Raw genomic sequence first — 27092 nt, forward strand, 5'->3', positions numbered from 1 at the left:
CCAAAAACAAGGGGGAGGGCATGCACGCTTGAACACACACACACACACACACACACACACACACACACGAACACTCTCCCTGCGAACACATACAACAGTCTATCCCCAAACCTATGTTGTTGGTTTTGAAAGTATTTGGTAAACTAACATTCTCGCTGATGCTGAGTTTTCCTAGAATACTCCCTGTTGATTTTTGAACATTTATTTTCATTTTGAGTGAAGCAGATTTCAAGCGGTAGTTTTTAGAGCTTAGTCGTAAGGAGAGACATGATCTGAGGTTGAGGCGTTCTCCCGTCAGACTGTGGATGGTTTTTAGCAGTGGTTGCTACCCAGTTGGGGTGTAAACATATGGAATATTTTAAGCAGCAGTTATTTATACTCGAGGAGCCTGATGGACTGTTCTTGTGGGAACCAGTACAGTTGAAGTCCCCAAATATGGTCCAGGCATGCACAGGCATGCGGCAGCGACTGCAAAATCGGGCTGAGTGTCCGGGCACGTCTGTGGGTTCACTCCGGGAGCCTGACTTTGATATGGTCCTCCTTTGAGACCGCATCCCTAACCCGCTCCAAACATACCCTTTACATGCATGGGCATGAAATTAATTGGTGTAGTTTTCAAGAACCCAGCTCAAGTCTTAATTGAAATAATCATGTGTGTTTCCAGTTTTCAGGCATTTTAAGATTGCAAATGACCGTAATGGTCAGGCCGTAGTTATCAGTTGCTTTCAAAGGGAGGCTTCAATTTTGGTCTCCCAGTTGGGTGTGTGCATCGAACTTGAACTAAATCCTTTCTTTGGGCTGAGGTTAGTGCAGAACAGTAGAACGGGTGAGACCCTGGGTTCAGTTCCCAGCACTACTAAGTAAATAACCTTTCAGATTGAATTTATTTGACGTCATTCTTTTGTTCTACAGTGGAGCATAAAGATAGTGTCTATTCGATTTTAGCTTTATAGCATAAAATTAAAGTGTATCACTAATATCATGAGGTAACTCAAAGGTGGCTTTTGTAGTTAATTGTCACACATTCCTGTGGGAATGAAGGGCTTGGGGGTAGGAGTGGTGTGATGGGGGAAAGTACTCAGTCATGAAGGGAAGGTGAGGGTGAGATGCTTCGCCAGGGTCGACTTTTCAGGAAGCAGGAAGCAGGAAGCAGGAAAATGAATTGGTTCTCTATGGTTATTGTTCACTGCCCTGTGCTTATGAAAACTAGCAGGTGTCATATGCAAAACAGAAGACAGGTGGTTCTCTCAGGTTTCAGAGAAGGTGAGAGCAGATTTCACACTAAAGAATAAAAATATCAGGTGAGGTATCATGTCAACAAAGGAAACTTCCTGGCTAGAACAACTGCTGCTTCCTGCAGACTGCTGCTTCCTGCAGATCAGGTGCCCAGCACAGACAATGTTACTCCAGTCAGTCAGTCCAGATGTTTATGCCGTCTCTCTGCTGGGAGCTGTAGAGGCTGAGCCTGGTGTGGCCACACTGAACCCAGCCCCGTGACTCTTTGTCCCTGAGGTGTTTTCTTATCAGTTCTGTGGAGGTCAAATAATTTCACATCACTAATTCTTGGACTGTCTGAGGACCTAGAAGAATATTCCAAGGCTCATGTTTTGCCAGAGAATGAATGGGTGGATGACGGCAGAGAAAACTCATTAGTTGGGAACATGCCCTCTTCCTGACTGTCTGGACTAAAGACAGGACTTGGCTGGGGTCTGATCCCAGTTCGGCTCTCCTCAGCAGGTCTTTGATTATATATGTCCTTTTAGCTTGCATATGTTTTCACCCATTGAAACATAGAATCATATTTTGTTCTTTTTTTTCTGGTTAGAGAATAGGACAGCCTTATTTACCAGACCCAGTAAATATTATACAACAAACTCTTTAATAGTATAAAATATCTTAGGTAAAATTCTCGTAATTGTCCTACAGGTTTTTTTTTTTTTTTTTTTTTGGTTTTTTTTTTCGGAGCTGGGGACCAAACCCAGGGCCTTGCGCTTCCTAGGCAAGCTCTCTACCACTGAGCTAAATCCCCAACCCCTGTCCTACAGGTTTTAATATGCCTGTTTGACTTGGGGTGTCTAGGTGATTTCTGTACTTAATAAGTACTTATGTCCTTTAGGTCTCCAGTAGTGTCCTCCCTGCTCCGCTTCTGACGTCAGTGCTTAAAAGCAGCTGAAATTTAAGCCATTAAGGACAGTAAATTGAAACAGCTGAGCACAGACCCGCTGTATTGTTAACTCTCCTATATAAACCGTATTCATAGCAAAATATGGATGGCTTCACTTTTATTTAGTGTTTGGTTAAGCACTTTTGCATCTAGACGCTTATGCTAGGTAGATCTTTTAAAATGTCGTTTACGTTTATTTGTGCATGTGCATGCATGTGTGTGTGTGTGCATGCATGCGCATGTGTGAGTCATATAGCATATGTGGGGGGTTGAAGACAATTGTCTGCACTATGTTTTCCTCTTTGCTGTTGGTCCTAGAGATCAAATTCAGTGATTAGCATTGGTGGTAAGCTCCTTTACCTGCCGAGCCATCTTACCAGGTCAAGGTAGGTCTTAACTACTCCTTTCTGAGCCAGCAGGAGCAGAGAGAGTAAATGGCATGCAGACCTCAAGCTCTGGAAATGAATGTTTTAGCAAAGGTGGGGTTTCAATTCCTCCCTTGTGGTTCCACGACCGGTGAGCATTCTGCACAGTAGTACAAAGGTCATAGTAGATAAATCCACGATAAATATTTTCTATGAATTATTTCTAAGTCAGTTTATTAATGGTTGAATGCAATCCCACCAACACACACACACACACTGATATTCTCACACACACACACACACACACACACACACAGGCTAAGAACCCCATTTTTAATAGGGTTATTTGTCCTCAAGTCTAACTTTTGAACTATATTTTTTGCCTCTAGAGGGGTAAAGATCTTTTCAATCTGTTGGTTGCTTTGTAGGCACAATTATCCCTCGATAGTGAAATCAGATAAAAAGTATTACATGTCTATGTTTTTAAAAACTATTTCAAGAAAATAACTCTAAAATAAACCAACAAAAGTAATTAATTTAGGCCTTCTGTATGGACACTGATAAGTTCTTCAGTCAAAATACATATAAATAATACTCTCTAAAAATAAACCCATCAGAAACATCTTGGTCTGTGAATCCTTTTAATTTAGGGAAGAAACTTGAGGTTTGGTCTTTTGCTACGTATTGTGTAATGCTAAATCCTGGCCCCCTAAGGTTGGTTGTCTCCAGGAACAAGATTTTCATGTACTCCAAGTGATGCTGTGTAACCCTGCTCCTTAGTTTAAAACCATTGGTTGAGTAAAGATGCCTACAGCCTATAGCTGGGCAGAGGAGAGGTAGGCGGGCTTCAGTGCTCTAGAAGAGGAAAAGGAAAAGACTGAAAATGTGAAGAGAGAAGATGCCATGGCATGAAGAGAACTGGCCATGAGGGCTGCCCAGTAGGAGGAAGAGTAGCCCAGGAGGAGCATGGCACGTCGTATCCTCAGGGTTATTCATGGGGAAGTAGATACTAATAGCCATAGAGGGTTGATATTCGCCCAGCTCTAATGCTGATTAAGGCTTGTTATAAATATCAAAGTGTTATGTCTTTAATCAGAGAACTGGTTAGTATTAAATATTTACCACGAAGAGAAAGGGCAGGGTGCTGGTGTGTGAAAATTCATCCTGTGGCTTTTGGCATGAATCAAACAAAGCCAGAGATGATCTTGAGCTTGCCTACGTGGCTTGTGAAGAGGAGTTACTGAGAAGGTGATATCTAAGGACCTGGTGAGAGCCAGGCCTTCCTCTCTCTCCTCCCTCCCTGTCCTTGTTTACCCAGGCAGGGCAGAGACAATGGCAGGAGGAGGTAGACAGGCTATCCTGCAGTGAGGACAGGGAATCCCAGTCACAATTGAACCTGTGATTCTGTATCCACTTGAGAAGCCCTTTCCACTATAAATCAACTCGTTTGTACAGAGTAACCAAAATAAACAACAATAAGGAAAATTAGCTTTTTAGACAGGCCTCACTGATTAGATTTGAGATTAAGCTTTGGCCTTTACCTTATCAGGCACTGTATGACCTTATCCTTAAACATTCTTTCCATGAAAGATCTGTTTTTAGCCTGTAGGCTTGCAGGAGAGAAGTGGAGGCTTGGGGCCCTTGGGACTTGCCAGAGAGAAATTGGTGTCAGATGAATGGCTTCAGGAAGCTAAGGCTGCTGAGGTCTGCAGTGGACAGGGAGCTAAAGGGATACAGTTGCCCCTCCCCTTACCCAGAGCTAAAGGGATACAGTTGCCCCTCTCCTTTATGAATGTTTCCCTTGGGGACCACGGGTCTTTGTTACCCATGTGTGTTTCCTTTGACTGTCTAAATAATCCAAAAATACCTTGTGACAAAATATATGAAACAGATGCTGAAGGAACAGATGTGACAAGAGGAAACATGCCCCTGCCCATGCCTTGCTAATTAACAAGTTTATTAACTCCACAGACGTGAGGAGTGCTAAGCAGCTTTTGGTGTAAAAACCATTTGACCCACCAGAGACGCCATAAATGGTTTTATAAGCTTAGATTTTTTCGTGTGTGTGTGTGTGTGTGTGTGTGTGTGTGTGTGTGTGTCTGTCTATCTGTCTGTCTGTGGGAATGTCTTTGAAGGTTAGAAAAAGGGTGGTCCTAGAGTTAGAGGTAAAGGTGGTTATGAGCCACTGGGTATGCGTGCTGGGAGCCAAACTCAGGTCCTCCGGAAGGACAACAGTACTTTAAACTACTGAACCACCTCTCTGATGTACAGAATATTCTGTCTGAAGCCGGCACTGGCCATCAAACACCTCCAGGGAGAGTCAGCCAGCACAGCAGAACCTTCCCTGCTTTGTTTTTGACTGCTATGATAATGGCTCTGTCAGTCTTGTCAACTGGCCTGGTTAGGTTCATGCATTCAGTGGGTAGGGAGACCTAGAACAGAAGTATAGAAAGATCTCAACATGGGTAGGTAAGTAGAAATTTCTGGAAATATCCATTCACCCCCATAATCCTCTCTTCAGCAGGAAGTCGAGTTATGCCTTTATTCTAAGAGAGTTGCCTTCTTAACATTCTTTTTGGCTAATTTTCACCTTGTGAAAAGGATCTCTATAAACTACACTGGTTTGGGAGACAGGTCTTACTCTATCCCTGGCGTTCCTTCTCCCTCGGCTTCTTCCTAAGTGCTGGGTTATAAGTGTATACCACCGTGCCTGGCTTACATAGCTATAAATATTTCATAAGCACAAATCACCTTGTGAATTATGTACTTGCCACCTTTGAATAGCTGAGTTCTCTTCCTAGAGGTGGCTGTAGAGCACTTCTCAGAGGTTGAGAAAAGCCAGCAGAATGCCAAGGGGACCATTACTCAACCAGTTTCTTAAACAGGTCCTTGTAGGTAGGAGAGGGCTGTGAGAGGATAGAGGGACAGACTGGGGCCCCCTTCATCCTCCACTGTCCCAAGAGACTGGGGAGAGTGTCATTATAGTCTGTCTTTAATTTTAACCTTGGAAGGTAGCTAGCTACCTGGTCCCCCAGAGCCAGGGCCCCTGGGAGGCTCCCCACTTATTCTCTCCTTCTGAACCTTTATGGGAAAGCTTTCTGCCCTGTTGTAGAAATCGCTTTCCTGCAGATCTGGGCCACGGGAGAAAGTGTTGGTGTGCTATGTCTTGCTCTAATAGAGCTAGCTGGACACCGAGTGCCGGGAGTAGGGGTGATGCTGAGCTCTTGGCTCAGCAGAGCACCTGCCTTTTCTGAGCCCGCAGGTCAGAGTTGCCGTTTGGTGGACCAGATTCCTGCCCCCTTACTATGTGCATGGGAGGAGGGGCCTCTACAGCGTATGCATCGCAGTGCATGGAGTACTGCATATCAGGGAGTTTTCATGGATAGAAACACCCATGAGAGAAATATCTAATACCTTCTTACATGATGATTATTTTCTTACTAAAAACGCTTGTAAGAATTTCAGAAAATATAGCAATGTGTGTGCAAAGGCAAACAAAAAACCACTTATTAGATATCCCCAAATGACCACCGGTGATATTTCGATATGTTAGAAGTCTTTCTTACTGTGACTTACAGATGTTTTGACATGTGAAGGTACATGCACAGAGGGTATGACGTTGACATGTTATGCATGTGTACACAAACACAGGGAAGATGTTGCACTCACATGCCGCTGGCTTCATCCATACAGTGACGGGGAAAGAAAGTCAGAGAACTGTACCCACTTGTCTCTGGTAGTGTGGTGTAGGGCTCTGCCAGGGAAGAGACTGAGATAAATGCTGATGTGAACATGTGGAGAGTCGGTCGAGTTTCGTGAATTGACTCTCTTTCTCTGTCTTAGAAAACCAAACATGGACAGTGGGAAATTCGGAGACGCGTGTGTGTCTAGCTCTGCATATAGAGCAGAGTAAAGCCTCTGTCAGACTTGGTTGGCTGTTCTGGGAAGCTGGCCCTCTGGGTTCCAGGCATCCTCTGGTAGAAGGCAACATTTCTCTTTTCTTTTCCTCAGCTCCTTTGCTGACTCAGGCTGACTTCAGGTGCAGCAGCTCTTGTTTTAACAGTGTGGCACTGAGTGAACCCCACTGATCTGTGGGTTGCTGTAATTCTCTCCTCCCTACCAACAGTGGCTCTCCTCTGAGGAAAACACCTGTGCACATGGACACTCTTACTTTACACCCCCCCCCAAGCACCTCTCTTTTTCTTCCATTTCATGCCTAAAGTCATTATTAAAAATCGTGGGTGCTGGAGAAATGGCTCAGTGGTCAGGAGCACTTCCTGCTCTTTCAGAGGACCCAAGTTCAGTTTCTAGAAGCCACGTGGTGGTTTACAACCATTCATAATTCTACTCCTGGGGGATCTGACGCTCTATGTAGGCACCTGCACTTATACGATACATGCTCTCAGACAAAACACTCCTAAACATTGAAGAGGAAGAGGAAGAGGGAGGAGGAAGAGGGAAGGAGAGAAAGAAAGAAGTCATCTACCAGGAAACTCTAAATGTCCTTAACTTATTTTTATTTATTTTTTGATCACACAGTGCCTCTGAAGTATTGGTTGCCTCGGTCCTGTCTGACTGGGGTTCCTGCCCGTGCTGTCAGGAGAGTCTGGTTAGATAGCTGTCAATCTGTTAGCGTAACAGAACAACTGAAATAATCCACTTACAGAGAAGAGGTTGGCTTTGTCTTTCTTTTGGAAGTTCCGATCTAGTCTGTAGGCCCCTTGCTTTGGGGCTTGTGGTGAGGTGTAGTACCTGATGGCGGTACCGTTGGAGGCTAGTGGGTGTTTTTTCCTTTAATGTTTTATTTTTATTTCACGTGAACTCATATTTTGCCTGCATGTGTGTCTGCGTGAGGCTGTTAGGTCCCCTGGAAGCAGAGCTACAGACATTGTGAGCTGCCATATGGTTGCTGGGAATTGAACTTGGGTCCTTTTGAAGAACAGCCAGTGCTCATAACTGCTGAGCCATGCCTCCAGCCTGGCTGGGCGATTAAGAGGTAGCCTATAGCTCGGGGCTCTGGGGATGGTTTATGGCCAAAGTTGTATCAGCTCCGGCCCCCATTGCTCTTGGTTTGAGAGAAAGGTTTTCCTTCTGCCTTCTGTCCTTTTGTCCTTCTGTCCAAGGAGCTCCATGACTCCCATTGTGCAAAGCTGCCTCCCACAGAGGGCCACTCTGTATGTTTATCATGCACACACAGGAGTCGGTGAGGCTTGTGAGCCGCAGTGTGATGATTTGATGCGTGTAGAGTGATCAGACCGGGTGCTTAGATGGGAACTTTGCAGCCCATCGTGGAACTGAAATACCAACGGGCAGCCTCTCTGCCAGTCTCCTCCGCTTCCCTCAAACTTTTCTCCCGCCCATCCTTCCTTCTCATCCAATGACAAGCCTCGTTCTGTCTTGTACCTGCCTCACCTGTATGACATCATACACATAAACACATAAACACACACACACACACACACACACACACACACACACACACACACACCACACCAGACACACATACACACACATCACACAAAACACACACATCACACAAAACACACACACACCACACCAGACACACATACACACATATCACACAAAACACACACATCACACACACACACACACACACACACACACACACACACACACACACACACACACACACACACACCCCACTACTGCTGGGCATGGTTCCTGCCCTTACAAGTGGTTTGTATATCCGGCGAGATTCTGTTGGAGAAAAGGAACTTTTCCTGTGTAAGCAGTTATCAGTTGGAGATAGCCTCTGGGTTAGGCGTGGGGCTTTGTGTCCACTTCCACTCTCAGCAGTGGATCCCCATCTGGCTTAGCCCTATGCAGGCCCCATGTCTGCTGCCACAGTCTCTGTGAGTTCATACGCGTGTCAGCCCTGCTGCGTCTGGAAGGCTTTGTTTTCTCAGTGTTTCCATCACCCCTGACTCTTTCAATCTTTTTGCCTCCTCTTCCACAGAGTTCCCTGTGCCCTGACAGGAGGGATCCGATGGTCCCCCTCTCCCTACTCTTCCACCCATAACTATCTAATCTCCCCCAGTCTCTTACTGTGTCTACCCACAGTTATGTGGATTGTAGCTCTGCTTGCAGAGACTTAATAGCTGACATCCGCATATGCGCAGATGCATTCCATGGTTGTTCTTTTGGGTCTTGGTTATCTCATTCCGAATAATTCTTGCTAGTTCTATCCACTTACCTGAGAATTTCAGTTTTTAAATAGCTGAGTAATAAATAATCTGAGGTACAAAGAGACCACTCTGTTCATTATCTGCTCATCTGCTGAGGGACATCTAGGTTGTTTCCAGCTTCTGGCTATTGTGGAGAGAGCAGCCATGCTCATGGCTGAGCACGTGTCTCTGTGGGAGGGTGAGGTGTCCTCTGGTTATCTGCCCTGAGTGGTATAGCTGGATCTTGAGGTATGTCAGTTCCCACCGCCACGCTGCTTTCCTGAGGGGCTGTGCAAGGTGATGCTCCCACCAACGATGGCTGTGTGTACCCCTAGCTCTGTCTCCCCACAGCAGGAGCTGTCGTTTGTTTTACCCAGCTTGGCCATTCTGACCAGTGTAAACAGAATCTCAACATACCTGTCAGATTGCATTTTGATATTTGTTATCCGGTCTTGTCTATCAAGCCTTCATTCTTTTTTTATTTGTGTCATTCCCCCTTGTGCACTTGAAATTTAAAATTTGAGTGATTTCATAGACAGCAGTATCGGAGTTTTTATATTTGCAAAATGTTCCCAGCTGAGCATGGTGCTACAGGGCTTTGATTGTGGCACCATGGATGCAGAGAGAGAAGACCACACTGTAGCAAGCCATCCTAGGCTATTGGGGATTCCAGAACTGCCAGGCCTACGTAGAGATCTCCATCAGCACAAAGGAAAGCACACTGCCAACAGAAGAGAACCCTCTCACAGGCAGCATGGTGACGTGGCCTTTCTGTTTACATGTGTTCTTGTTGTATTGTCTTTACAGTCGAAATCAGCTGTCTGCCCTGCCCGCCTGCCTGTGTGGTCTGCCTCTCAAAGTCTTAATCGCAAGCAACAACAAGCTTGGATCCCTGCCTGAAGAGATAGGTCAGCTCAAACAGTTAATGGAGTTGGTATGTTACTGATTTCTAAGATGCTCTTGTTTGTCACCCGACTGTAGTCGTTAAAGGTCCCCTGAAAGACTTTGTCACAGAAGGACAAGGACAAGTCTGTGATCATCCTCTCCCATGGCTCTAACAAAATACCTGAGACTGGGAATTTTATACAACAGGTCGCTTATATAGACCGCGGTTTTGGAGGCTGAGAGTACTGATCTGTCTGGCCACTCCTGAGTGGTCCTCACAGCTGATAGCATCATGGTGGGAGCAAATGTGTGAGGGAAAGAGCACATGGCTAGATAGGAAGCCAAGGAGAGAGAGGGACCAGTTTTGCTTTTTTATGATGATCCACTCTCATTGGCCCTTACTGGGATCCTGTAAGTACTATGATAGCCCTGTTTAAGAGCATGTTTTATTACTTCAATCACCTTCCGATAGACTCCACCCCTTAAAGGGTCCCCCTACCTCCTAACACCACCATAGACTCCACCCCTTAAAGGGTCCCCTGACCTCCTAACACCACCATAGGCTCCTCCACCTGTGGTGGTTTGAATATGCTCGGCCCAGGGAGTGGCACTATTAGGGGGTGTTGCCTTGTTGGAGTAGGTGTAATCTTGTTGGAGGAAGTGTGTCATTGTGGGCGTGGGCTTTAAAACCCTGTCCTGGGTTCCTGGAAGCCAGTCTTCTGTGTTCCTTCAGATGAAGATGTAGCACTCTCAGCTCCTCCTGCACCATGCCTGCCTGGAAGCAGGGTTCTGGGATTCTGTAAGGAGTTCGGCATGTTGGAGCAGTGCTGTCTCCAGTTCAGGATACACGCTGTGTGTTCCTTGTGCAGTGAGGTGATCTTTGCTGGGGTCTCTGTGTGGTTCCCAGTTCCTGTTCTACATCTACCTTACTACCGCCACAGCCCCGTCTCCCCCAGACCTGCAAGTTACAGAATGTCAGAGTGCCAGCATGTTGTAGAAGCTGTGTAGTCTAATCTCTTGACCTCGTGACCAAATGCTGGAACCCAGGCTGGTGAGACAAGGACATATGGAAGTGTCACTGCTCATAGTAACTTGAGCTGAAATACCTTCATCGGTGACACTGTCCAGTAGACATCCAAGGCACACAAAGAATGTGATTTAAATGACCATGTTTAAACAGTTAAAAGAAACAAGAGAAAGCCCTTGCTATAAATTATATTTAACTCTAGGTAGGCAAAAATTATGACCCCAGTGTGTATTTGAGAGAAACCTGTCAAGATGGGACTGTTTATATCCTAGCATTTGTACTAAGCCTTTCCTACCAAGTCCAGTATGCGTCGTGCAGGGTCATGCCCCCCACGTAGGATCAGCCACACCCTAGTGCTGGTGCCAACATGACAGCCACCGCTTTGATGTGCTGGCTCTGTGGCGTTGGTGTGCTCTGATCTGTTGCTCCCTGGGTCTGGGCAAGTGTGCTTTTGGTAAAAAGCACTTTTTGGGGGGTGGGGATGCAGTGGGCTGGTTCAGTGGGTAAAGAGACTTGTCACCAAGCCTGATGGACCCACATGGTGGCAGGAGAGAATGGACTCCCATAGTTTTCCTCTGACCTCCACATGTGTTCTGTTGTGTGCTTACACACTAAGAGGAAACAAACAACAAACAAACATGAATAACATTTATTTGTGAAGCAGGCAAAGTAGACTAATGACCTTACTTAACCGTGCAAAAGTGATACATGGCCAGCCTTGATTAAGGTCATAGACTAAAAAGGGATTATTTTCCATCCATACTCATTTATCTCTGATTTACTTTTATTTATTTATTTATTTTTGGATTAAAATAGTAGTGTTACTGTAGGTGACCGTGTCGTGTCCGATTATTTTTAGTTATCAGTTGGGGAGAGAGTTCCCTGGAGAGCCAGATATCACTCTTGAGCAGGAGGCCTTTGTTTTCCTAGTTACAGATTACCAATTTTTTTTTTTTTTTAAATAAAGTTGGGCACTCCCCGGAGCATTCAGAAAAGTCACCATTTAAGGCTTGAGTGCTGAGGAAATCACTCCGCCCACTGGACCCTAAGCATTGTTTGCTGGCTGTTTTGGAAAAGCTGTTTCAAGCGCTTTCCCATCAGAGTGTTCCGAACAGAATCGTAGCCACTTCTAAGTGTGCACGAACATTCCAGAGTTAATGTCCACTTTAGAAACAAAGCTCAAATACCTCGGCCATCAGGAAGAAAGCAGTTGCTCCTTCTTATTTCTGCAAGGAAGGCAAGCTTCAGAACAGTGTCTTAGCCTTGCCATCACAACCACAACTACCTTAGAGTCTTAAGACAAACAGGATCTCATGTCAGCCATGGCCCCGCACGGGCAGCACCCTGCCCCAGCCACTGTCCCCCAGGGCCATTGCCCCACACCTGTGCTCCCTTCTCCCAGCACAGCCATCATCCTCCAGCACAGCTGTTGCCTCACCCAGCCATTGTCTTGCACAGCCATCTGCCTACCCAGCCAACACCCTGGACCGCCAACACCTAGCCATTCTTCTTCTCGGCCTGTGTGCATTTTCCGTCTGATTCAGGCACTGGTACAGAGCAGTGGATGGAATCCTAACTCTGTATCTGATCCTCTTAGAGTCACTACTGATGAGACAATCTAGAGCCTTCAGACCGCCCGGCCCACTCAGAATAGTTTCCTCACTGTCCCTCAAAAGTTTATCTTGCAGCTTAGATATTGTATGTGTGCGTGTGCACACGCTGCTTTGAGGGAAAAGAGAAGAGAGAAGACTGACATTTACTGAGCATCTGGATTCCTACTGAGCCCAGACTCTGGCCCCTTTGCTTTATTCTTTGAGGTAGGATCTCTCACTGACTGAGCTAGACTAGCTGTCCTGTCAGCCCCAGGAGTCTTCTAGTCTCTGTCCCTCCCCCAGGGCTGGGATTACAGGCAGCTGCTCCTGTTCCTAGCTTTTTAACAGTTGCTAGGAATACAAACTCTGTGCTCCTACAAGGGTTTCACTGGCTGAGCCATTTCTGGAAATGTGGTTTTTCTGTACAATCCTGCTACAGACGAGGTGTCTCTGCTGAGAGGTGCTATATCAAGGCCACATGTTATAGTTAACTAGCATCTTTGAAGACTAGCATGTTAACAGCTCAATAAAGTTGGGTCCTTTTATAGGTGAGACCTTTGCCAAGGACCCAGGATTTCCACACTGGTGCTGTGTACTGAGTGGCTTGCGGGCCTTGCTGGCCTTGTTTGCTTTTTCTCATGTCCTACCCCACTCACTCCCTCATTGGGTGAGCATCCTGTCTGCCATGCATAAGAACAGAGGGGCCTGACTTAGGCCCTTCCTTTATAGTCAGGAAGCCCACCAGGCTGGATCCAGTCCTGCTCGTAGGAAGGCACATCTCCAGGCCCTGACTAGACACCCAGGTTTTTACTTTTCCGTCATGTTTGGCTGTGTGGAGAATTTGAGCTAAGAGACTGATGACAAGCTTCTGGAGAGAGCCTTCCCCCATGATTTTGTGCCCGGTGACCTGCCTCTGTGGTAGGTGTGGGATTGTGTGCTAGCGAGTCTGCTGTAATCAGTTGTCTATTAGTGCTCTCTGGAAATGCCTTTGACTTTCCTGGTTTCTGTGGAAACATAGGAGTTACTCAGGACCCCTCTGTGGCTTCCATTTCTGCTTTTATTATCAAGAACAGGGAGTGGAGCCTGTGTTTGTGGGTATATGGAAAGCTCTTAGGCATAGGTTCACAATGGAGAGGCCAGGGTGTGAGGAGATCATTCATTACATCAAAGGCTGCTTCTTTGAAGGGCTGAAGCTTAAGTTAATACACATTTTCTTTTTCTTTTTACAAGTTCTGACTATAGGCATTGGGGGTTGTTTTATTACCAAAAAATGAAAATTGACATTACTGAGTACCACTTAATGTTCTCATTAACTTCTTGAGTAGTCAGTGGGTTTTCCTGGTATAGAGAAAAAATAGAAATATTTATTTATTTATTTATTTATTTATTTATTTATTTATTTATTTATTTATTTATTTATTTATTGTGTGCTGGTTAGGAAACTTTCAGGTCTGAGTCCCCTCCTTTGCGGGAGTGAGGCCCCTCCTCCCACCTTGTGGTTTCCTGGAGTCAGGGATTAAACTCAAGTCCTCAGACTTTTGCAGCAGGTGACTTGGGTCAGGTGACCGAGTCATCACTCTGGTTGCTCATCTCTCCTTTTTATGTGTGCACACAAAGAGCAGGACCCTTGCCTGGAGTTGTACAGTGAGACATACAAAAGGCATTTCTGCGGGGGGCGGGGTCCGAGCTGCTTGGAGACTGTTGATAATTTGCTTTTGCACCAATTACCTAAAGACCTAATTTTCTTATAGACCTTCTTCTGCTGGTTTTATACCATGCCGTCCGTCCCTGAGTGGGGTTTAAGTCATTGTTAGGATCTAAACAATAGAGTTGGGTTAGCAAGTCCGTGAAAAGCTTACGTTTGAGTATTTAAATTGTTATAACTAGATCTGCTTCTCTGTCAGGACGAATTCAGTCAGCAAGTATTTATAGCAGTTTCTCATGGTTCTCGTGCTGTGCGATTGTGATGTTACAGTTTCTCATGGTTCTTGTGTTGTACGATTGTGGTGTAACAGTTTCTCATGGTTCTTGTGTTGTTTGATTGTGGTGTAACAGTTTCTCATGGTTCTCGTGTGTTGTATGATTGTGATGTTACAGTTTCTCATGGTTCTTGTGTTGTATGATTGTGGTGTAACAGTTTCTCATGGTTCTTGTGTTGTATGATTGTGATGTTACAGTTTCTCATGGTTCTTGTGTTGTACGATTGTGGTGTAACAGTTTCTCATGGTTCTCGTGTTGTATGATTGTGATGTTGTAATGTTGAATGTACAGCGAGTCAATGAGGCTCAGGTGAGTTATTCTCGAAGACAGTAGCTTGGGGCTGATAGAATATTCAGAAGGAATTAATTTGGATATTCTAGTAAGTAAGTTAATGTGGAATTTACAATCTGATACTCTTTACTAATTACAAACATGTAAAACATTGATTGCTGTTTGTTTTAAAATTTATTTTTTAAGTATTATTTTTTTCCAAATAATCTTTTGAAACTCCCTATACCTTATTTAGACTAAGTTTGTACAGAAATGTTCTAGAGAATGAGGCCATTCTAGAAACATTGCTTATGAATTTTCAAGACTGAAACCTCCCCAGACATGGAGATAATTACTGCTTTTTCACACTCCTTCTTCCGCTAATTAGACATAAGTACCCTGGGGTTTATTTTTATGATGAAACTCATAACCTCTTTAAAATTTGGTTAGGTTCAGAGTCTCCTGGGAAATAGGATTTGCCCTGTTTTCACCATATTGAATATACAGTGGGCGATAGCCTGCCTTGAAAAATCCATTCCTATCAAGCCTGCTTGAGAAATCTATTCCTACTTTATTATTATGTTGTATTATGCCTATCATATTATGGGAGGGGCACCTAACTCGTAGGAGTAGGGACGTAGAGTATTATTAATATAACCGATCCTTGCCAGATACTCTTCCAAACCCGGACAGGCCTCTGTGCTTGATTGTGTCCATGGGCGTCCTGTTTCTTGGATGGAAAGATTGAGATGCAGCACTGTCTTATGTATGGTGAGCATATGCTGACTTTACCAGCGTGAGCTTAGATACAGCCTGCAGGAGCAGGGTTTGTTTGTTAAGACCATGGTGTTAGGGGGTTGTGCTGGGGAGAATCATCCTGGCTTTAGGGGTCCAGCATACTTTGATGCTGCCATAAACTTGGGACAGTTCACACACACACACACACACACACACACACACACACACACACACGTATATTCACTGTGTGTATATGTGTGTAATGGGGTTATATATACTTTTATATATATATATATATGTGTGTGTGTGTGTGTGTATGTATGTATGTATGTATGTATGTATGTATTTTTTTTCCTCTCTAAGAGTGGAGCAAAGCTGAGTTTGATTTCAGGAATGGCCATTCTGTGAGTATGTTGCCTAAACATTATTTTCTTTTAAGAAAAATAATCATATTCGTTATGTCGTTCGAGGCTGTGGAAATGGTCGATGTCACTTGAGATGAATCTCCACAAGCAACTTTTCCATGTAGTTGCTTATAGGACTTACAGAAACTTAATGTATACTTCAATAAAAGAATCCTCTCCTTAGACAGAAAATAATCCCTGCAGATTCTTCCTTCCCCCAAACCATGTCTCCACTTCCGCCACTGTCAGTCCTGTGTCAGGCCTGATCTGGAGTCTGGAGGGCTGTAGCATGATCTCCTGTGACAGTGGCCTCAGGCTGGCCTGAGTTCCATGCTTGTGAGGGCTGCTGTGAACCACAGCGGAGTGGACCCGGTGCTGATTCCTAACTTCGTTAAGGCATGGGGAGGTCCAGTTCTCACTGGAAGGCTTTGCTTCTGGGCTCTGTGGCTGATCAGCACCAGACCACCACCTTATTCTGACTTTATGTTCTTGTACATTTTTGTCTCTGCAGATGTACTGGTGGTCATTTATTGTTGTTTTGTTTTAAACATTAGAGATGTATGTGGCTTTTTTGGATCAGGACAAGGGCAGCAGCTAAGGTGGTACCCCTGAAAATTCTGTGTCCCTAATCTCTCTCCTCCTACTTCCCTCCTCACATAGTTGAAGCTAGGAGAGTACAGTGTGTTAGCTACACCGTGCACAGCCTTTTGATGGACTGCAGTCTTGGCACCAGTGTGGATATGTGCCTCTGTGAAGCAGTGCCACTTGGGGATCACCTGGGGGCAAGGCTAGTGGATGGGGATCGTTGACTGATGGAGCCTGGTCTAACAGGGATCCTGGTTGTGGAGTTGGAGTCCAGCAAGAGATCGATTGGTCAGTGATGCATTCATCTAGTCTGAAGGAAAGTAGAACAGAGTTTTGAACAAGGCCTTGGCGACCTCTGAAGTGAAAGGTTGCCTTGCAGGTTCATAGGTAACTGGGCTACATCATAACCCAGTGCTGTTTCAGGCTCCCCCTGCTTGATATGCCACCTCACTGGGACAGCCTAGAGCCTGGATGTGTCTTCGGTTCTATAATAGCAAGTGGGACATGCATGGAATTTGACTGACATGTTAAACTATTCTGAGGTCCCAGACGCAAGGTACAAGGAGCCATAGTATCGTGGGGTGTCTACATCAGAGGGTATTAGAAATTTTATCCCTGCCTTATCCCTGGTATCCTGCTAGGAGATGGAGAGAACATGACATGGGTCCTTTCACCTGGGAACTTCCAGCTTTACAGGTGGGGGAGAAAAAGGGAACAAGTAAATTACAGGTACACCCTGCCCGCAAAGGCAGAAGGAAAATACTCATTCTTGGCTATTGATCAGAGCAATACCCAAGAAGGAGAGGATCATGGGAATGGTTTTAAAGGGGAAACTTGAGGCTTGGGTCAAGCCATGACTAATGAGTAGGAGGCCAGAAGGACAATGCCAGACCTTGCATACCAAGCAGGGGAGGAAGCCTGAATGAATTTGGAGACTGTGAAACAGCATTGGCCAACACTGAAACTTCAAGTGGTGAGCGCATGGTTAGAGCGTAGGATGTAAGGGAATATTCAGAGAGTGGCCCTGGAGGAATTGACAGACATCCTCACAGAGGACGCGCCTTTCTGAAAGCTTATGTTGGTGAACAACAGAATGAAATCTGTGCTACGATAGCTCTGTCTGACAAGGATGGATGGGGGTGGGAGTGGGAGGACGGGGTAGACTAACGGACGGGTGGATGGATGACAGAGGCAGCCAGAGAATGCTCTATGCAAGAGTCCCTCTGAGAGGTACCACACTTCAGACTGAAGGAGGTTCTAGGAATGTGAGAGAAGAAAGCTGAAGGAGGAGGGGGAAGGGAGAAAAAGGAAGAGGAGGAGGAAGAGGAAGAGGAGGGGGAGGAGGAGGAAGAGAAGAAGAAGAGGAGCTGAAGGGAAGATGTGGGGGAAATAATGAGTCTATAGCATAAGAACTGCCTGTATTTTATGCGGCAGGAGCTGGTTCTAATCTAGGTTAGTGGGTTAGCAAAGGTGACTAAATCCTCATGCCTCACAGACTTGCTTAACAAATGTGTGTGCAGCCGTCAGCCGTAGCTTTCAGCCACGTGACAACAGGTCCATTTGAAATAAATTACATATCCAGTTGGTGGGCTAGTACTTCTCTGTGTAAGAGCTTGGTATGATGGGAGGCTATGTAACCTTCTTTCTAAAAAGTGGCTGGTAATTCCATCCTAATGTCAACTGGCATCTGCTTGCCTGGGGCCATAAAGCCACCTTTTCCTGAGCTGTGAGTAATAATATTGTCTGGTAAATTTGTGGTGGGAATTGAGTAAGGTCCAAGCACCTGAAAATCAAAAGCGACAGAAACAGCTAGCAAAGGCCACTAATATCTTTTGTGCCCTCAAAGGAGATTGCGAAGCAAACTCCTTTTCTTCACTGTTGAGTCCCACTGACTAGGACCTGGAGAGCAGTATAAATGTATCATATAGAGTTGTCCAAGCATTTAAGTTCTTTGAGGAGAATTCACATGTAATGCTTGGGAAAAGGTATTTGCTATCCCTGTTTGATTCCCTGAAACCCCCTCCTCCTTTTGCTGCAGGATGTCAGCTGCAATGAGATCACAGCCTTGCCCCAGCAGATAGGCCAGCTGAAGTCTCTCCGGGAACTGAATGTCCGAAGAAATTACCTTAAGGTTTTACCACCAGGTAAGAAAGGAGGGCAGAGTGAAGAGAATGGGAGACATCACCTTTTTGGTTTACTTTTATGAGGAGTCGTGTGTCTTGTGTGTGTGTGTGTGTGTGTGTGTGTGTGTGTGTGTGTGTAGGTGTACACTGGTTGTTGTTAATAATTAATAGATAACGATTAACAATTAATAATTAGTAGTTAATAATCTCACCGACAGATGTCAGAACAGTGATGGTCAAGTTGTAGTTTGAGTTGAGGCTAGAGCAACACAGCCATTAGTGGGACATACGTTAGCTGGTAAAGGTCTACAGAGAAAGTAGTGCAGATAACAAGAAGGTATCTCCTCACTGTTCTGGGTTGTCTTTGCCAAGGCCTTTCTCTGTGGCTTACAGATGGTTGTCAGTCTACTTCCCGCCCCATCCCCCAACACATTATCTGTGTCTGTGTCCTGGTCTCTTTTTACTGTTATACCAGAGGATTAAACTCTATTGTAGTGGCCTTCGTGTTACTTAATTACCCCTTTAAAGCCTCATCTCAAAATACCATTGAATTCTGATGTATTGGGGTTAGGATTTCTATATCTGAATTTTGGGGCGTGGGACTTGGCCAGTCCATATAACATGGTGGTGTGAATTCTTCTTGGACAGGCGTGTGATATTCTGGAACCTGAAGCTAACAGTGGAGGGGACAAGCTCAGTCCTGCAGATCCTGGCTATCAGGATTTGGGGATCTGGGGACACTGGTAGGGAACCCACAGTGTCTGCATTCTGCCTCTGTGTGAGAGTGATACTACAGCCGAGTCCTCCCTGCACTGAGGCCACAGTCACTAGTGCCAGTGATGACCCTAAAGCTTTGCATGGACACTTGGTTCCCCTGATCCTAGCATTGTCAGTCTTAGTATCCCCCAGACAGCCCTGTCGTGGGCTCTTGCAGTATGTCCCTGTTGTCCAGGGCACGAGGGTTTAAGCATGTAGACATATTTACTTAGAAGTTATAAGTGCTTAAGGGGGATGAAGGAATAGCTTGGTGTGTTAAGTCCTTGCTCCATAAGCCTAGACATATGTTTGGATCTCCGGCGTTCATATAAAAGCCAGGCGTGACCTGTAACCTTAGCACTGAGGAGGTGTGTAGATAAACGGATCTCTGGAGCTCACTTGTCAGTCAGCCTGGCCAAGCCAGTGGGCTACAGGTTCAATGAGAGACTGGCCTCGTTCACTGGCAACACGACATAGCCCAGAATCACTTGAAAAAGGAGATATCTTTATCAGTTGGTTTGTGGACATGTGTGTAAGAGAGCCTTGTTGCTAATTGATGTAAGAGGTGTGTGTGGCACTGTCCCTACGAAGGTGGTCCTGGTCTGTCTACGAAAGGCAGCTAAAGGCAGAGAGTGAAGCAGCAAGCAGTCTTCCTCCATAGTTTCTGCTAACAGTGGATGGTGTGACCTGCAAGGTGAAGCAAACTCTCCCCTCTCTAAGTTCTCCTCCCAGTTGCTTTTCACCAGCGCTCTTTATCAGAGAACCGAAGGGACACTTAGAGTACAGACCCTGTCTCAAATATTGAAGCAAACTAGAACAGACAAAAGAGAGAGCAAAAGAGAAAGACACCTGATGGCCAACTCTGCCTTCTACATGTACACACATGTGCATAGATAACATGTGCGCACGGGTGCGAGTGCACACACACATACACACACATGCACGTACACACGCATGCATGTACGCATGCATGCACACACACATGCACGGTTATGGGTCAGGAATGAGTAGATGGGAAGCTGAGTGCCAAGTACTTCTTTGACAAGTACTCTACTTTCCAGAGATTGTGTTGACTTCAAAAATATACTTTAAAAATTTGTATTAATTCTTTGAGCGTTTTATACAACATGAGTTGATCAAATTACCCCCTTCCCTAATTCTTATTTAATACAACCCTGCCTCCCTGCCCAGCCACCTTTGTGTCCTATTCATCATTTTTGTTGTTGTTTAACTCAAGACCAATTTGTGCTACCCAAGTATTCTTGGATGTGTGGCTTTACATAGAAGCATGGCCAATTCACCAGGGGCTGTACTTTTAGAGAAAATTCTCTGTCTCTGTCTCTGTCTCTGTCTCTGTCTCTGTCTCTCTGTCTCTCTCTCTCTCTCTCCCTCCCTCCCTCCCTCCCTCCCTCCCTCCCTCCCTCCCCAGCAGCTAACAGTTGCCCATCACTCCACAGCAGGGAGTAGGACTTCATGGACAGTTTCTACCTCACGCTGAGATTTGGCCTTGCATCCATGCTGTGTGTCCTGTGGCAACTGCTGCAAGCTCCTGTTGAGCCACTCTGCTGTCTCCAGACGTCACTGTTTCCCTATAGTTCTCCACCGTCCGTGTCTTCTGCTCTTTCTCACCTTCCCTTCCTCAATGATCCCCAAGCCTTGGGATGAGAGGATGGAGTATATTGTTTCCATTTAGAGCTAAGTCTCTCATTCTCTTGGCCTTGGCCATTTGCATTTCATCCACTGCCTCTCAGATAAGGGTTGAGAGATGTCTTGAACTGTGGACATAATGATAAGTCACTAGGAGTCAGTTTAATACAGTGTCAAGTTTTGACAGAACACGAGGAGATTCTGCTTTAGGGCCTGTTACCTAACAAGCCATCTCTAATGCTGCTAGGTATAGTTTTCATCTTGTGGGGTTGACTTAAATCCAGTCAGAAAGTGCTTTGTTATGATGATTGATCTATTATTAGTCTATGATGTTTGAGCTACTATTATCCCAGTGGGCATGCCTTGCCAGGCCAGGGTATGATTGATGATTACATGTTTCCCTGGTAGCCTGCATAGCACTTCCAAGCTCTGTGAATGGTAGCCAGTGGGGATGACACTTCCAGGTCAGCACCAGCTTGATTTCACTGTGTTCACACATGTGGCATCTTCAGAAGCAGGGTCTAACTGTCAAGTTCTGGAGAGTAACCAAGAGCATTGGAAATAGCTCGTATTGTTTGAAGACCAATGGGCCCTTACTGGCCAACAACTCCAGAAGAATTACGCATTCTTGGCATTGGGCTTTTGCTTTGTTACCCTCTGGTGTCTACTAAAGGAACATTGTTGTCCCATTAAAGGTTATAATTAACCGTTTAACTCTACATATATACGTAGACACATGTAGGAAGCTTTGCAGTAGCAGATTTCCATGGAGTCTTTTGAAAGGCATCTCAGTGCAAAATTGCAGACTTGGAAGCAGTTGGTGTGTGGTTCATTTGGCAGTTATTAGTGGCACTTTGAAAGCTGCCTGGGTTTTGCCATCCTGTTACTGCTTGTTCCAGACATGGAAACAGCTCCCAAACCCGTGTGGAGAAACTCTGTAAAATGCAGTGCGGAGGGCTCAGGTGTCTGCCCCTGTTTCTCACCTTACTCACGCTGGCTTACATTCAAGAAGAATTAGAAAATACCTCTGCGTAGGAGTCATTGCCTTATCTGAGGTGAGCTCATATAAGGGGATGGACTTTTTCCATTCAGTACCGCACGCTCTCATTTTCTTTTGCGTGTATAAAACCATTTTCCCTAATTGTAATAAAAAGCAAATAATGCTAATGATAACTACAAACAAAATTTTAACTCACAGCACATCTGTGCAGCACAGCCTTTCAGGCATTAAGAAGCCCCACTGCATTTAAGTGCCTGCGATAACCATTGTGGAAGTGTCAGAAATGATTGGACCATTGTACCCATTTCCGAGGGGAAAGCCTATTACACTGTCCTGTGGCCCAGGGGAGGAGGGGCCACCTGCAGAGCCTGGGTTCTGTTTTTCCTGCTGCCTTCTCTTTCACTGTAAGAACACTCTTTTTTCTAAAAGGATCAGTTACAACTTACTCCTCCTTTCATAATCATGTACTCTCAGCTATGATATTTTAAAATATACCCAAAGCTAAAACTTAAGTTTACAGGGAATGTCATTTTTATTTAAAAAAAAAAAAGATGAATATCAAGTTTCTTTTTGCCTCAGTCTAGAGAGCTCTGTTGACAAGTGTTGATGGCACCCGGCTGCCATGAGTGACCTTCCTATTTACTTACATTTGTTCTCTTGGGGACTTTCTTTCTCCTCATATGTTTTCAATTTGAGGAGAGGGAAAAATAGAAGTTTGCAGTCCAGTTACCCCAGTCAGTTTTGTGTGGTTTTACTACAGGAAGCCATACTCTATACTTTTAGGACAGGAGGGCAGGGGACTGAAGTAGTTATTTCTTGCCTTTCTTTGACCGGAGAGAGGAATGTGGAGATCCTCCTCCTCTTCCTCCTCCTCCTCCTCCTCCTCCTCCTCCTCCTCCTCCTCCTCCTCCTCTTCCTCCTCCTCCTCTTCCTCCTCCTCTTCCTCTTCTTCCTCTTCCTCCTCTTCCTCCTCTTCCTCCTCCTCTTCCTCCTCCTCCTCCTCTTCCTCTTTCTCCTCTTCCTCTTCCTCCTCCTCCTCTTCCTCTTCCTCCTTTTCCTCTTCCTCCTCCTCTCCTTCTTCCTCTTCTTCTCTCTCCTCCTTCCCCTTCTCCTCCCTCTCCTCTCCCTCCTCTTCCTCCTCCTCTTCCTCCTCCTCCCCCTCCCCCTCCTTTCCTCCTCCTCCTCCTTCCTCTTCCTCTTCCCCTTTCCTCCCCTCCTCCTCCTCCTCCTCCTCCCCTCCTCCTCTTCCCTCCTCCTCCTCCTCCCTCTTCCTCCTCCTCCTTTTCCTCCTCCTCCTCCTTTTTCCTCCTCCTCCTCCCTTTTCCTCCTCCTCCTTTTCCTCCTCCTCCTCCTCCCCTCCTCCTCCTCTTATTCCCCTTCTTCCTCCTGCTTCTGTGCTGTTTTTCCTCCTTTTTCCTCCTGTTTCTCTTCCTTTCCTTTCCTCTCTTCCTGTTCTTCCTTCTCCTGTCTGACTCCTGCTTCCTGTTTTCCTGCTTCTCCTCTTCCTCTTGCCCCTCCTCCCCTTCTTCGTTTCTCTCTCAGTTCTTCCTCTTGACCTTTAGTGGGTCAGTCTTGTGAGACTGTCACTCCCTCCTAGGCGTGGCTTCTGGAGACTGTCGAGCCTTTCTTCCTCTACACTACTTGTTGGAACCAAAGGACAAGGAAGCAGCTGTCGTCAAAAGTATCCCTTATCTGCTTACCTGCAAGTTCTCTACTGCCCCGAGTAGCCAGTCCTCTAGTGACGAATCAGAGTCCTCATTTTAGTTGGTAAAAGTTTCTGGGAACACTTGCTGTGTAATAGCTATTGTCTAGAAAGCCCCCTTTCTTCTAGCAAAGGAATCACACAAGCCATGTCCCATAGAACGCAGAGTCTCATCAAATTTAACATCGCTGAGATAGCCTAACTTTGAAGTCATCCTGCCCTGGGAATCCCCATCCTTTTTAGCTGGTCTGCAGACTGTAACATGAAAATTCTAACCACGCAGATTAGTTTTTGTTGCTGTTATGTTTTTTGCTTGCTTGTTTGATTGTCAAGTTGACACAAGCTAGGCGATCTGGGAAGAGAGCCTCAATTGAGAAAATACCTCCACCAGATTAACTTGTAGGCAAGTCTGTGGGGGCATTTTCTTGATGAATGTTTGATGTGGGGGGGGGCTCCAGCCCACCGTGGGTAGCTCCATCCCTAGGCTGGTGGTCCTAGGTGGTATCTATCGGAAAGCAGGCTGAGCAAGCCACGGGGAGCAAGCCAGTAAGCAGCACTCTTCCATGTCTCGACGTCAGTTCCCTCCCAGGCTTACCTTTATGATGGACTGTAAGCTAAAATAAACCTTTCCTCACCGGGTCGTTTTCGGTCATGGTGTTTATTTCAGCAATAGAAATACCAAGCCAGGACCCTCCTTTCCCTTCCATTCACCCTCATGCTTCCAGCTCCACCGTGCACAGCTGCCTCCCTGAGCCCACAGCCCTTCATCCAAACAACTTTTAGGAGTAAGGCGTGAGACTCATGGCTGCCCCCACTGGGGGTTGCTCCTGCAGGGTGGAAATAGAGATTCCATGGCATCCATTTTGAAATACACTTCCTGAGTTTGTCCTGTAGAGCCTGATGGGGACTTCACTTTGAGACCTGGGAGTTGAGTGTTGTTCTTCCTTCTAGAATTTTGGTCTCAAAATGACTCTGTTCTGTAGACTGGGTAATGCACCGAGAGATGAAAGATGGGAAGCCCCTATCATTCCCAAGGCCTCGAGTTCTGAGAAGATGAGCGCTCACCCCAAGGGAATGGTGTTGGCAGGGCTAAAACAGTACTGCGGAGCTGATCGAAAGCCTCAGCCATGTAGACAAGGAGAGGGAACTAACTGCTGGTGCTTCTTAAAGGCTCCATTCTCTTCCTCGGGTCCTCTCCCTATCTAGTTTCTGGCTCTCTTCCACTTTAGGCCAGAAGTATTTGAAGCCACTCTATTTTGGCCTTTAACAGCTGCCGTACCAAAAGTTCTGGCACTGTTCTGAAGTGAGCCCACTGTAGTCACCACCCAGCCAGATCAGAGATCTGCCAGCGTCACCCTAGGCTCTGGCTTGCCTCAGCCTGGCTTCGCTCTATGGATTTGACTTTGTGCCCAGCAGCTGCCCGTGTTGGTTGGAATGCTTGAAATTACTGAGTGTTTACTGTGCCTCTGGGTGGGAACCACAGGCTGAGTGCAACATCCTTCCCTGGGAGTCGAGCTGTGGACAGCTTCAAAGGCAGTAGAACGAAGCCCGGCCCCATAGGAATGATAATGGGTCCTTCTGGAAAACCCTAAGTTAGATAACACTGAGTAGTGTATGGGGTCGGAGGGTAGCAATGGCAACCTCTGACAAAATCAGGAGCATAGTTACTGAAACTCTCTCTGGGCCCGTGCCAGCTCACCAGACAGTTTTAGATAGATTTTCCGTAGAGTATATCATCTTTAATCAGCATGCGCTTCAGGAGAACCGGTATAGTAACATGCTCTGGATGGCGGCTCTGCATGGCACGGCTCGTGCAGTTCAATGGCACGTGTTTCCAGGACAGTGTGTAATGACCGAGTCCCCAGGGAAACGGCCCCTCATTCAGGGCAATTCTTTATATGCATGCCATGAGTGGCACGGCTCACTTTTGACTCTGCTAGCCCGAGTTTCTCTAGCTACACAGAGAGTGAACTTTTGAGCGTGTAGCCACTTGATCCTGCTACTTCCTGAGACTTTGTTTTTTAAATTTGCCCCTTTTCTCTCTTCTTCCAGAGCTAGTAGATCTCCCCTTGGTAAAGTTCGACTTTTCCTGCAACAAAGTGCTGGTGATCCCCGTCTGCTTTCGGGAGATGAAGCAGCTGCAAGTGCTCCTCCTTGAGAACAACCCCCTGCAGTCCCCTCCAGCTCAGGTGAGGACTTGCCTAGAGCCAAGGCCCGGGCTGCACAGTTGTGGTCCGTGTGACTCTCCGCAGAGCCCTGGCTAGGATTCCCGTACACCGGAAGCTGCACTAGGCATGATGGATGCAGTCAGCAATCTCTCCCCCTCCCCAGTCCCACCGAACACACAGTGAAGCTTCCAGTCGATCTGACTGATACGTTGCCTGGGTTGGGATCTCATCTGTCCTCACAGCTCTGTTGTCCTGTTTGAACCATCAAGGGCAGAGTTACAGGTTTGATAACGTACATTCAGTGAAGCTTATCATAGACTGTATGGCCTACACAGGGCGCTATATGTTCCTTATTTGAACATTAGCTGGGAAAACTGAACTTAAACATCTTAAAATAGGACTGTTGACATCGTTGAGACAAGTTACACTCTGGTCATGACATTCTAAAGGTTAAACTGCATGGTCAGGGACCTGGAACTTACATCTTGTTTTGTCACTGAGAAATAAATCCTCATCCCTGATTTCTCCGCAGATTTGCACGAAAGGAAAAGTGCACATATTTAAGTATCTGAGCATACAGGCATGCCAGATAAAGACAGCCGACTCCCTTTACCTCCACTCCATAGAGAGGCCCCATTTACACCAGCACGTGGAAGACAGGTGAGTTAGCGCCTTCCTTCCCGAAAGAGCCCACTTAGAGTGACTCTCACCGCAGCCGCCCAGGTAACCTGGCGTCAGGATCCGTATGCTTTGCTCACGTGATTCACATTTATGACTTGGAGATTGAGAAAATAACGGCATTCAAAAAACTGATGCTATGGAGAATCTCTAATCCCTCCAAGGGACCTCTCCTTATCAGTAATCAGTGCTTCCAGAGTACGTGTGTGGATCTTCTAAATAGGGTCTGTAGCGGATTTTCATGCCTACACAGTTAGCACCGCTATACCAAACTCTGTTTTGTATACATTTTAACAGTCGTTCCTTTTAAGCTAGGTGTACCAGCTCCTGTGATCCTGGTACTTAGCAGACAGGGTCGAGAGGGTCATGGATTTGAGGCCAGCCTGAGCAGTACATGTAGCAAGATCCTATCTCAAGCCTGTTGTTCTTGATTGAATGACTGTATCAAGCTGAAGTGTTAAGAGCTACCAATTTTCTGTGTACCTGCCAGCTGTAAGTTTTATCTTAACACGGCTAAGATCTGCAGGCTTCGGTTTTTAAAATGTAGTGTGGGAGGTTTTTATCCCATTTCCAGTTTCATGTGTAAGTGTTAGAATTCTTTCAAGCATCATTGAGCCATTTGTGGTATAAGACAGGCCTCGTGCATCCAGAGAACAGAGTAGCCACAGTGACCCACTTAAAGAAATGCATTTTTCTTGAGAATTTTACAAGGCAGAGATCTTTCCCCATGTGATTTGCTAAACAGACTGACTTGAAAGTTTCAACTACCCTAATGCCATTTTCAAAAGAACACTTTAAATATGTATTAATTATTTTATATTTA

At 45.8% G+C, this 27092-nt stretch overlaps 1 protein-coding gene across 2 annotated transcripts in view; it reads left to right on the plus strand.

Annotated features, from left to right (window-relative positions):
- Lrch1 (leucine rich repeats and calponin homology domain containing 1) overlaps positions 1-27092 on the plus strand; it is a 177038-nt gene that overhangs the window by 95001 nt on the left and 54945 nt on the right. For both annotated transcript variants that reach the window (XM_032918278.1, XM_032918279.1), the window contains exons 3-6: positions 9522-9648; positions 18234-18339; positions 25476-25612; positions 26124-26251. In XM_032918278.1, the coding sequence (XP_032774169.1) occupies positions 9522-9648; positions 18234-18339; positions 25476-25612; positions 26124-26251 (498 nt within the window). The remainder of the gene's footprint in view (positions 1-9521; positions 9649-18233; positions 18340-25475; positions 25613-26123; positions 26252-27092) is intronic.

This window comes from Rattus rattus, chromosome 12 (genome assembly GCF_011064425.1).
Source record: "Rattus rattus isolate New Zealand chromosome 12, Rrattus_CSIRO_v1, whole genome shotgun sequence".
Classification (NCBI taxonomy): Eukaryota; Metazoa; Chordata; class Mammalia; order Rodentia; family Muridae; genus Rattus; species Rattus rattus.